The sequence below is a fragment of the Falco peregrinus genome, chromosome Z (assembly GCF_023634155.1).
Source record: "Falco peregrinus isolate bFalPer1 chromosome Z, bFalPer1.pri, whole genome shotgun sequence".
NCBI lineage: Eukaryota > Metazoa > Chordata > Aves > Falconiformes > Falconidae > Falco > Falco peregrinus.
The window spans coordinates 64,622,685-64,636,160 of NC_073739.1; the positions used below are offsets into that span (position 1 = coordinate 64,622,685).

Consider the following 13,476-nt stretch of genomic DNA (forward strand, 5'->3'; position numbering starts at 1 on the left):
AATAATTTGTTATGAATATTGTTCAGTAAAACCAGTTACTCCCCTTGGCTCAGAATCAGTGACCTATTTAGCAAATTCCTAAGGCAGATGACACATTCCTTTGAAACCAGAGATGCAGCATGAATTAACAGAGTGAACTTCTCTCTGCCGAGTCTGTGGGCACAGCTGGGAACCCATGATGGCAGATCAGTGATTCAGGGTTTAAGGTCCCAAATGTACCCAAGGGTTTAGCTGAATAATGATGATCTTGCTTGTATGCTTAGAGAACTATTAGAAATATGCAAAGATAACAGGAAAGGAAAAAGAAATTAGTGGAGGTCTCCTTTTAATTTCATGGTTAAGTTCTGGGCTACATTTTGTTTCCATTTATACCTCAGCTTTACTGCTAATGGTAGAGTTGTTGAACAGTGAAGACCATGTAACAGTTGAGTGGATCAATATATTTAAGGATGTATCTTCCACTTTTAGGATCTAGAAAAGTTAAGAAAATTTGCAGAAGTGACAATTCAAAAAAATGTTAACTCAGGGCACCAACTGAAGTTTTGCATGTCATCTGCAAGAGTACTGGGTACTCCTATTTAGTATTTCATTTAAGTATTATGAGTTAACTGTATCAGATAATGAAAACATGCTCACATGATATTTTGCAGTATGGGCAGACAAAGCATGATACTGATTTTTAAGAATAAATAACGTAACTGCTGATCTCTAGGAGGTTCTTTTAATGCTTCTAGAGAACATGCTTTAAAAATACACACAGATAATTTAGAAATGGTTGCAAGTATCTTCTGACTGAAAGTACTGTCCCGTTTGTGTTGGTCTAACAAGATAATTTTCAAAAAGGACACTCACAACTGTAAAAGTAAAATTGACATGCACTTGCAGTAAACATACAAATATATTTTACCATTGTTTCATATATGAAAAATAGTTTAAATGACTTAAGAATGTTCTTGCACTACACTGGTAAAGTGTTTACTATATAAATTTTACTACAAGACACATACACCTACTGGAAATCTTAAGCCACGCAGGCATCATCAACAGCTTATCACACATACATGACACTTCTCCCTTTCACACAAGTTTATATACACTGAGTAAATAATTAAATATTGCACTTATTGGCCCATTATCCCTCAGTTTTGAGGTATTCAAAAATAGAAAACATATCTATTTTTATAACATATTTTCATGCAACATTTAAGACATTTGAATTCCACGAACACTAGTATATAGGTTACATATTCTGACACTCCAACTGAGCCACGACACATCTGACATTACTGACAAAATATTAAACAGGAGTTACAGCACAAACATTTCATTCAACACTACTTGCAGGTACATGTCAGAATTACTTGAGGAAATTTATCACAAGAAGTGGTAAGGAATCTGTAGCTTTCATTTCTGCATCTTATGTATGACCCTGAAGTTATCAGAAGATTAGGACTTTTGTTTCCCCCTAAATCAAATACCAGGCACCTTATTCTACACATGATAAGCCATCTACATCTGTTGGAACCATGTGTAATAAACCTATGGTCTGCAAATGTCACCAAGCTGATCTCTGGTGCTAATGAGAATTTATGGCTAAATTTCACTGTGGCATTTGGGGAAGGCTGCACTGACCATGAACAAGTAACAGCAGGAGCTGAATGAGTGTCAAAGATGTACTGCTATGTATAGTTAGAATTTCTGCTTCCATGAAAATCCATGGATAAACAAAGTAAAAAAAAAAAAAAAAAAAGAAGAAAAAAAGGAAAATGAGAGCTGAAATTGCATAGGCAAACTACATTTACCCCTTAATAAAGAAAACTGGTAGAAATCATTCAAATAATTGAAACAAGTTTCATCTGTAAAGGGAGACTTGACAAATGATGAACGAAGGAGAATCTGGAGCCAGAGTGTATGGATTAAATCATGTAAATCAATGCAACTCACTCCCCTGTTGGCATAAGTGCAGACATGTTGTTTTACACCCCCTGAGGCTTTATCTATGAGGATTTACATACTCATGGTCTCACATCCTAAAGAGGAACTAGGCTCACACATTGTGTGTCTGTTTATAGGACACAGGCCAAGGAGGAATCTGTTCATCAGCAGAACATTAATTTACTTGATGCCCTTACAAATGCAAGTAATAAAACTTGCCTCTTACAAACAAATATAGAAAAGGTTAGCTGGGGAGGGGTGGAATTTTGGAGGGGGGCTTCTTTTGGAATGCAAATGCATCATCATTCATCTGCTATTGAAGAAATGAAGGCATCACCATCAGACGTAGAGTAATGTACCACTATTTTTGTCCTAAAAATGACGAATTCCAAGCATTCTCAAAGTTGGGATCAGACTCCAGCAGATTTTGTGCACCCTGACATAGCAATTCATTCCTTAAATAAAGAAGGTGCAGGTGGTACAGCTGAATATACAGAGCTGAGCAGGCTGCGAAGAAAATCTTTCAGAGTGGTGCTCTGGAAAGGCCACATCAATGTAGTTGCTCAGGTAGTTTCTCTAGGCATTACATTAAGTATAAGCACAAAGGAACAAACAGTTCCAGGTAACAGTCACATACACAGCTGTTCAGAGCAAAAGAGTATTTTTTTGACAGAAAATCAGGCTAACTCATATGTATTTTAAACACCAAACAAACAGGTCTAAATAAACAAACCACCACCAACAACAACTACAAAAAGGTACAGTATTAAGTTAGTTGTGTTATAAGGTTAGAACGCTTGTGAACATGAACTCTTAGAACTGAAAACACGCATCGGAAGGTTCAACCCAGCCGGGCTTGCTAGCTTTCATCAGGCCAGTACCAGGAGGCACCGCAGGAACCAGTCACATCCCATGCTCTTGTGTGCTCCCAAGGCATTTTCTGAGTACTAGTTTGAGCATGCAGCAAGCAAGACACTGCCAGAGCATGATGAAGCTGGTGTGTTACCCATGCACAGGATTAGCCTGCTGCTAAAAGCTTTAGTCTAGATCATAACCTGGAAAATGGATTGTGTAGTTCAGCTGGCACTATGGAGCTCAGGACCCTCTGCCCAAAGGCATCTAATCTCAGAAACTTAATGTGCTCTGTGTGGCAGCTGCTGTATCTCACCAAGTGGCCTAAGGCTCAGCTAAAGGGTTTATCCGTGGCTGGACCAAAAATGCTCCATGACATTCAGTCCTATTTCTGTGCTGGGAGTGACAACAAACTAGCGCAAAGTGTGTGAGTACTTTTTCACCAAGAATTGTGATGAGGCTTAAAGTAGTTTTGGATCTCTTACCCCAGGTTTCAATTTAATGATCCAGCCCTCTTCCATCATTAAAATATAACTCTGTTCAGTCTGGTACTTTCTCCTGACAGAACTGTCCTATATCAGATAGATCAGGGATCTAACCAAATCCTGCTTGTCTCCTTCAACAATTTATAATCAGTGACTGTTGGGTATGTGTGAAGAATGAGCCACTGATTGTTTAAATTTTGGCCTTTGATCAGGTTGGGATGGGATTTCCAAAATTGTTCAGCCTAACTCTACTTGCATTTAAGAAAATATCAGTTTTACCACATAAGTCAATAGGAGCCAAACTAGGTTGAATGAGCTGAACTAGATTGTCACAGGCTGCCCTTGGATATCCTGCCCTATGAAAAGGCCAAAGCATAATTTTAAATAGAATGAAAATCCCAGTCCTGCTAGTTCCCTCAGAATTCAAGCCACATTTTCAGAATGTTTGGGGAAGGGATGGTAAGCTACTTTCCAAAAGCCTTTCTGTCCCTCATATTTCTCTACGATAGCCGGGTTCCAGCTGAAAGAGGTACTGAGATCATGATGCCTCTGATCTAAATGTGACCAAACTTTACAGCAGAAAATTCAATATCACTGTGAAGGCTGTGGCTTCAAAAGACAACCTGTGATGGAAAATCAAAGCCTACTTTTCCAACAGTTGGTAACTCTGATTGTTAAGAAAAGGTGTACTTCCACACATTTTCAATTTCAGAGGAAGGGATGATAGGATAAATTGGGTTTGATGAGATATCAACAGGTCATCTTTTCCAACCTCCTGCTCAAAACAGTTTCAGCTAAGAGGTCTGAGCAGTCTGCCCAGGGCTTTAGCCAGTCTGATCTTGAAAACCTCCAAGGATTTGATGTGAACATCTTAAAAATTAAACTGACTAATTCTGAACTCTGTGACAATATCTGAGTGTCAGTACAAAGGTCCTAGGAGTTTTTCAATACTGACTAGTTCTGCTGCTGTACTTCAGACGAGCCTTTTCACACACAGCTGGCAGTGTGATGAGCAACCTTCCTCAGGCAGCTGCTTTCCCCATCCTCCCCATCCCATGCAGAAGGTCAGACATGCTGGAGGCCTGGGAGGTTAGTGGCCTCAGAAACTCAAAGGAGAGATTCTCCCTCTTTGTTTTTGCTGTTGCTCTTCTGCCCAGACTTTTGATGTAAAATGAAAAGCAATTAATTAATCCTATGTAAGTAAAGAACTATTTATCTATCACTCAGTTTGTTTAAAAAGATATATGCTAATAAAGTATTGCTAACACTGATTAGAGTCTATATGGTCATAAAGAGGCAAGGAGGGTCTGCAATTCATTGCAATAGAGTGCAGGCAAGGTGTGGCTGTCGCAAGGGGCATCTTGGAATCTTTTCTCCTTGTTACACTGTGCACAGGAGGTGACCATTTTGCAGCAAGCATCCCAGAGCAAAGCTGGAAGAATACTTGCACTTCTAGCCATGCTGCATGATTCAGGATATGCCCAAGCTCATGTAAGATGTGACTACATCCTCCTCTCTCCTCGCCTTGCCTGAGACGGCTCAGACTAATAACACAAACGAAACCTTTCCTAAAGGACTTGAGGGTTGAATCTGTGTGCTGTCTCAAGGCTTCCCTGATCCTTTTTCTACTGCGGGAATAACTGCACATAACAAGAAAAGGATGGAAAACTTCCTACCATCTCAAACAAAGCTTCCTCAGCTTCTTACAACTTCTTTTTCTGAAGCAGCTGGTACCTATTGGGTGAAGACGTATTAATGAAAGTCTCTCAGCACAGTTATCAGCATTCTGCCTTAGACAGGGGAGAGAAAAGCAGCATCCCCGGAGAAAGGCAGAGTTATGGTTGGGATAGCACATGACTTTTCCACTTGGCTGCTCATCAGCCCCAAAATGGACAGTGCTTTCTTTCCATGGAAGTAAACAAGCGCAGTCCAGTCTCCATGTCTTCTAGGAAAATAAGTGCTTAAGTAAACTAGTTAACAGGACAGACATGGTTTACAAGCCCAGACTGAAGAAAGAACATTGTTTCATTTAAGTTAGGCAGCCAATGTAACACCCTGTGGCATATCCATTGTACACGTCTAATATGCCTTGTTTGAAAGTAGTTTTTACTGTGTCAAAGTGTATGTAGATTATTTAATCAGAAAAAAAAAAAACCCCAACCCAAAAAAGTGACCATTTTCTCTTAGTGTGTTTCAGGAGTTACATAAATGACCTTCAAAAAAAGTTGTGTGTAGAGGGATTTCTTTGCAGTTGTGAGCAGTTGGCAGTACTTTGTGTTACTTCCCTTCTTTGTCTTCCAATTTTTGCCATTGCATACAGTTTAAGAAATGTCAGCCTTGTCCCAGATTCTGTCTAATTGTAAAAATAAAACAGTTAATACTTATTCAATGATGTTACTTAGTTAAAAAATGTCACTGTGGTGCATGTAAAGCCGTTATATGAAGTACTCCAGGGCACAGATGTAAGAAACTGCCAACAATTACTAGAGGAATACTTTCAAAAACTGTGAAATAGGAATAATTTTTAACACTATTAAAAAAGACTGTGTACTTTATTCTGCTATCTACACAGCCTTTTGCTGATCTTATGAATGTATTCAGCCTAACGCAAGAAATGATGACAATATTTTATTACTCCTAAAGTTTTTAAAAGTTCTGTGAAATTCTGGTTGTCTTTTCCAAATAGATGTTCTCATCAAATTAAAAATGAGGCCAAACTCCTGTTCACTGACACTGGCACCACTTCTGCAATAGGTCTGGGTAACATACAGGCCAGTGTTCTGATGGTTGTCTCAGTGACTGAATGACAGGTGAAGTTCCTGAAAACTTATGGAGGTTTGACAGCAACATGACAAGAGAGTTTTTGGCCATGAACAACTGAACATAATGGATTTGCTTCTGTCAGGAGTAATATAGACCTGTGTATTTAATATCTCATGCAGGTAGAAACGTAAAGAGCTAGTCCACCCTCCATTACTGGGGTAGGTACTACTGGGATCTCCTTAATGATAGAATAAGAAATTTAAGTTCAGTTTCAGAAAAGTATTAGATAGGTGTGCAACTCCCATGGAAATGTAAACACACTAGCTACCCAAACAGGATGAAGTACCTAATATCTCTGATGGTCTGCACTGAATACTCTTATCCAGTTGGAAACTCACAGGGAAATTTGGTTGCTTTGGGTCCAGGAACGAACTTCTAACTTCCACATTTTCCAATCAGCCAGGATACGTAACATAATGTGTAGATTTTCCAAGGCAATATGATCCAGGAAGTGTCCCTTAGAAAAATGATCTGGGCAGAATGAGGGATGGGCTCACTAGAGGAATACTTTGAAATTTATTTTCAATCAGGAGAAAATATAAGGGGCATCTGAAAGCTTATTCTAAAACACCTTGGCCATTACCCTAAGGATTCAACTATGTAATTTGAAACTGATGAAGCAAGCGTCAATTCTAGGCAAATGTGGTCTGAGGACATGGCACCAGCTGAAGTTAGTGTAATGTAAAACAGCAAAAAAGAAAAGAGAAACTAATAGCCATCCTGCATGCAAAAGCCAGATGCTAAAAAATGGATCGTCCTTTCAGACTAATAACCTCTCCATCTCCATATGCATACTCGACCAGCTGTAAAATAAAAGACTTTTCTCCCAAATGAATTAATAAGACAGTATAAATAAAGGCATATAGACCATTCATAAATACTCTGTTGGCAACAGAACACACTGGAGCTGCCGTCGCTGATAGCTGCATTAACAGCCACAGTTGGGCTGCTGTGGAGGAGGGGTGTCCTTTAGCCGTGTGTTCTGCTTGCTGGCAGCAATGGTGGGATCCGTCTCCAGACTTTCCGACATTTTGTCACAGATGATATCCACAAGTCGCTCAAACGTCTGCTTGACATTAATGTTGTCCTTGGCACTTGTTTCAAAAAACTCAAATCCTAAGAAAATAAACAACAGGTTTGATGCATATTCCACTATCTCCAACAAATATACAAACATCTTTTGGGCCAGAAAGAGTGAAGAGACACTCAGAAAGCAAATGTGTGAGAGCACACATACAAAAGAGTGATATTGGAAGAGCAGTTGAAATTGTAACACAACCAGAGTAATTACACTACTGCTATTTGCTTTATATTAAGCCAGATAAAATCAAGACTTTTGATACATTCCCTTAGACAAACTCTGCTTTAAAACAGTTTAATCTAAAGATTGAAAGGAATTTGAGAGTATTATTATTTTAGAAATGCCCTATGTATCCAGCCATTGGGAAGGAATAATCTACGGCTCCATCTCTAACTATTGTGTTACTCTGAGCATTATTTAGCTGTAAACAGTCACTTCCATCGTGTCATTAACCTGGTTCCAAAAGAGACAACTGTGTTTGAAAATAACCAGGTAAAAAATCAAGCAAGACAAGGGAAGATTTCTGCAATCTACTTCAGTTAGAGGTGAATCTGTGGGACCAAAGGGACTCCCAGTCCCACAAACCAAACTAATAAAAAAAATAATTACACAAATACACATAAGAAAGAAATCTTCCTTAATTAATTTATACAGAAGGACTTTTTATCTGTCCATTCCCAACAACTACTCCAAAGGCAAAAATTAGAGCTATCCTTAACCCAGAAGGGACACTGGAAGCAATCCAGCAGGCTTCTGCTAGGACTGACTGGGTCTTCCCATGTTTTTGCTTCTTTTGCAAAACATTTTTTTTTTTTAGATTTGTTTGTTTTCTAAGCCTTTTCCTCCATGCTACACCTTTTCCCACAGTTACTACATTCTTCATTTGAGCGTTGCCTGGTAACTGAAAACTTTCTTCTGCCTCTGTCTTTCCACTACCTAAGGGTTCAATATTAAACCAGTTTACAAAAAATCTAATTCACTGGTAATTTTACAGAAGTGGCTTAGCCTCTGCAAAACTATTTTGATTCTTACTGATTAAATCTGAATAACAATGTGCAACTACCACCATGATTAATTATGAGAAAAATCCCAGTAATCAAATGTCAATCACTTGAAATTCTTGGCAGAATGGCAAAACCCAACTTTTTTTTTTTTTTTTTTTTTTAATATTATTGTGTTTTTTTCCTAGTAAATGGGCTAATCTTCTGCTTTGAAAGGCCACTTGAAATTTAAATGCCACTACTTGGATCACATGAGTACTATGTATTCAATATGCCATCTAAACAGGATGTAATCTGCACATTCAGTCCTTTATCTGCTTACCATGTGGCTGTTGCATGTTTGAATACTAGCCTAGAATTACAGCAGATAATTATGTTTAGTTTGGTGTGATATCCCAACGTGTACTAATAACCAATGCAAAAACTTAACTCTGTTCTGAACTTTCTTCATGGTTTTAATGTACATAACGTGCCTTGTGCTGAAATGTTACAAAGTGCTGAATTGTTTAAATGCATAGGATCTAAACACTGGTCAAACTTAGTGTTCATAGGTAGTTTAGATAATAAAAGGTATAAATATTGCACAGGGTTTTGGTCATACAACTTCTATCAATGTCTTCAAGAAGTGTAAAGATAACCTCACAGGTATGAGTGAAACATATTTACATTTCACAGTTGCTGTGAAAACTTTTCCTTTCCACATTTCTCTGGAAAGCAGGAAAACTGTACATAATGAAAGACCATCTACAGAAATTATATACTGAAAGGAGGTTTGAATCACATCTCCTTTGTTCTAAACTAGAAGGAAAATGGGGAAAGCCAGTGTAGCCTCACTTGTTGGTGGCTTCAGCCCTCTTTCAGAGCTCCACACAGGAGAAGACTGTTCAGATCCCTTGGGGACTGCTTGAAGGAAGGAAGATCCTCCACATTTTCAGTGCTCTGTGGTGAAACCCAGCTGCAGCTGTAGCACAGCATCGTGGTCTGTTAGTTTCCACTCCACAGAGTGCAGGAGGAAAGCAGCCATTCCAAAGAGGAACAGGCAGGACCAGAGGGCAGGAGGGTTGAGGGACAATGAGAGAATGCCTGAGAAACAGCACAACAAAGCCTTGGAGAAGACAACAGGAAGAAGACGAATCTTAAAGACATTTATGAGGGGAGTAGTTTTTACCAATAGGAAGGCAGAATAACTGGCACATGAGATGGTCATGAAGTGGCAGATATGACAAGTAGGTAAGACATCTGGGCAGAGAAAAGCAGGAAGTGAAAGGGAAAATCACAAAGAAGTAAGGACAGCCACATCAGGAAATACTGTAACATGGACAGGATCAAGAAAACAGGCCCATCATCATGGTGAGGATGTTCTGCATAAGAACACTGTGAAAAACTGAGAAGCATCCATTCTCCAGATAAAATAGAGGCTTACAGAATGTTCAAGCACAAACATGCTTATTCAAATACAATAAAAAATAGACACTACTACTGTGATGAAATCTGTGGAATTTCAGTGATGATTTTGATAAAAGAAGGAAATTGCCGTTACAGTACAGGTGTAGCTGGGTATCAGGCTATGCCTGTATACACAACCCATCAACTTAGTCATTAATTGCCTGGGTGATCCACAACCTCCCTAGCTAGATACTGCACAGATGAGAGAATGCACTGACCTGTGAGAAAGTGATTGAACTCCCAGCTGCCTCCACAACAAAGTATGTGCTTCATTCTTTAAAGGAACTGTACAGGTGGGAATTTGTTTGTACAGTTCTGGAGATTGTCGCATGCACAGCCCCTGTTGTGCATAGGCAACCTGATAGGAACTATTTATATTCTTAAATGCATTGGCAAACATGCCAAGTAGAGAACAGGGTATGCTGGTGGGCTCCTCCCAGGCAGTCGCTGCTGTAGTGTGGATTCAGCTGCAGATGGTCTTTGGATACTCTTCTGGCATATGCAGAAATGGTCACACAGAATGGTCCTTTGAAGCCAGCTAAGACAGTTAAGAGATGCTTTGTGCACAGTTTAAAGTAATCAGTGCCACAGGATCATGGTATGTAGTGGGCACATAGGACCAGCTGGTTTACAAGAATTCAGCAGAACAGGAGTTCAGAGTCTCATTTGATGCAGCTGAAGACACCATTGCAAAGACCCTTGCAACAGTGCTGTTGCCATCTGGACAGCAACTAATTGTCCTACGCAGGGGATTCAATTCCCTACATGAGTGCTACCTTATGCAAAAGATCCCAATAAATTATAGTGGTGGGTTTGGTTTTTTTGAGTTTTGTTTTGTTTAACAGTAACACTGTCTGTGGAACAGTTTCAGAGATATGGGGCTTTTTTCCTAGCAGTGTGCCTGGAAAAAATACCTGAATTCTGGTTGTTTTCCATTTTGTTATGGAATATTTTGCAGACCTTTCCCCCTGTGGACCTCTCCTCTCCTCCTGACTCATCTTGCAATTATTTTACTAATAATGCTCAGACACCCTAAGCTTCTAAAATGCTTGTGTATAAGGGCCTGAGACCTATGCCTTTTAGTACTTTCTTCAGTTTTTTTTTTCCACTGCTCATTATTAATGGAGAGAAGAGATTTTCCATGTGAGTGTAAGCCTGAAGTGAGGCAACTCTCTGGTGATGCTCAGGGCAGCAGAGCTCAAAGAATTTCACGTCACCACCACCCGTGAAGATCTGTACTGCTGGATGAGACAGGCAGAGCAGATTATTGCAAAGATATGACAAAGCCCAGGAGGCAAGAACGTAGGTGAGGCAGAACAGAACTGAGGCTGAGAAAATCCAAAATACCAGAGTGCTGCCTGAACATACGAACAATGTTTGTGGAACATGCATCAGGATGTTCTAATTTAAATGCCATTTTTGTGTTTAATTCAGTTTTTCCCTTTGCTGTCCTTACATTATGTCTCTTTCCCTTATCTATCTCCTTCCCAATAGTATTGACTCAAAGAAAGCTGGTAAGCTCTCGGCAGCCCTCACAGAGCACTCGAGCAGCAGGGACCAACCAGAACACTGACATGGTGCTGCTGTTCACCTGGGGAGCTATAATGCATGCAGAGCAGTTTGGATAGCTGCCTTCAAACACATAAACAGCCTGAATTACTGACTTTGTTCCCTCTGTGCCTCCCACTTGCCCTGGCTCCATAAAAGCTTTTTCATCAATACTTATTAACACTTGTTTATGCCTGCTTTCAAAAAATAAGGAAGAAAAAAACCCAGAAAGCAGACCCATATGCAAAGGGACAAACATTCTGCACCATCTCATCTTCCAGAGAAAAATGTGACATCAAGAGGACACACTAGCTAGCAAATTTTAAGCACAATTCCACAGACAATACAGACAAGAGCTATGCTGATGTTTCACCAGGTGATCAAGAAGACCTTCTGGTTTCAGAGTGTTTGTCCACAACGAAGACAATTTTATTTACCACCCCTGATGTTATGTTTAACAGATGTCCTCAAGGGTGTGTTCCCACAATAACTATGCTTCCTTGAAGACAAGCTTGAACTGTTCCAGCCAACATTTCTATGATACAATAGCTATATTTACCAGAGTCTTAACTTGAGCAAAAAAGGTGGGATAGGACAAACAGAACCGTACAGAAAAGGTGGCCAGATATCTGGGGTAGATCTTGCGGTACTCCCCTAGTACCTGGTGCAGCAAGAGCACAATAGACATGGTTTGTACCTATGACAGGATTGTACTTTTGCAGCAACCTTAAGGCCCTTGATCCTAAAGATATAACATACTCTGTAATGGCAGTATTTGCAATTAAAGACTAATGAGTGTTGAAATAATTTGTAGCACATACGTAGCAGATAGGACTTGTACAGAAGCATGTGAGCAACCAAAGAACACATAAAATTACATACCGAATTGGCATGCACAGCACTGTGTCATAAATAAATGGAGAAGCTGTATGTCAAACCACATATGTAACTGCCCATTTCATTTACACGTGCTGTTATTCAGTCTGTTCAAAGCTCTGTGTACACCTCTGCCTGTTAATCCTTTGGCAGAATGTAGATCACAATATACCATACAAATCACAAATAAAAGGAACCAAGACATTCATGCCATCTGTGAGTCATTCTTTTCATTTCTTTTCTGACAAGTGACACCAAACTTTTATGAATTTATGAAGCTTTGAACTCAGGTGAGATGTGTATATCAGAAAAGCTGTGTAATACAGCTGGCAAGTATGCATGCGTTTTGCTTGCAAGAAGTTCCAAGCCTTTTTTACTAAAATGATTCAAAGCATGTAAATGCTGACTGTATTGGGGTTTCACTCAATAGCCAATGCATGCAGTGCTCAGAATAAATATTTATGAAGAGACAAAATATAACAAATATTATGTTCCAAACCTTTTTTTTTTTTTTCCTTTTTGTAGTGATTAGTGAATAAATTTGTTTAAATGTGTTTGGTGTGATTCCCATGTCAACATTAACATTACATTAATCAGTTCTGTCTACTGGCTGGTTTGTATGTTTCTGTATTTTCTTGGTATGATATCCCTGTGAAGTAGTTACATGACTCAACTGAATTTATTTGATCCTGCCTGTTTTCACCTTGTTCTAACATTACTCTTGTAAGTATGCTATAATGTTAAACAACCATGAACTAATTTCTGAAGAAAGACTGTACCACTTTCAAAAAGTACTGCCTAGGGTGACACGGAATGGCTAAGGTGGGAGACAACCTTTGTGTCCAGAATGATGAAACAGTCTGGGAATTTCAGCCTGGAGAAAAAGGAGGGGTATGTTAGAGGTCTCTGAAACCAACTGTGTTACAGAGCAGGGAACAGCAAACAGTTGTTCACTGTTTTTCAGAATACAACTGTGAAGAAACATCAGACAAAACTAGCAAGTGGCTGTTTCAAAGCAGAAGCAGATAACTCAAATTGTACACATTTAGAAGATGTTGTGGACGCTAAAATTTTATATGGTTTCAAAGACATCATTGGACAAGCCCATGAAAAAATCGTCATGAAAGGGCAATTGAATACAAAGGTATTACCTTTGGTTCATGAGACACACAAATATAATTTGCTGCAGTCTAGGAAAGTATTGCTGTATGTTTGCCCTTGCATACCTTTCACAAGGCATCTGCTTCCAGCCACTACCACTGCGTGCAGCTACGGTATTTTAAAAAATCTAAATGGAAATGAGACAAATTCTGTCTTTATAAACATTCTGTTCATTTCCCTTCAAGGTCAAATCCAGTTTTCTTAACAATTCCTTCTTTCTTTTGTGAACTTCCATTAGGGTTATGGGAGAGGTACTTGGAGCTACCAC

At 39.3% G+C, this 13,476-nt stretch overlaps 1 protein-coding gene across 1 annotated transcript in view; it reads right to left on the reverse strand.

Moving 5' to 3' along the window:
* Positions 1-699: 699 nt before the first annotated feature.
* The window catches only part of RAB3C (RAB3C, member RAS oncogene family), a 135,808-nt gene continuing 123,031 nt past the window's right edge, over positions 700-13,476 (reverse strand). The window contains exon 5 of the mRNA XM_055791471.1: positions 700-7,211. Coding sequence (XP_055647446.1) covers positions 7,024-7,211 — 188 coding nt within the window. The 3' untranslated portion in view covers positions 700-7,023. The remainder of the gene's footprint in view (positions 7,212-13,476) is intronic.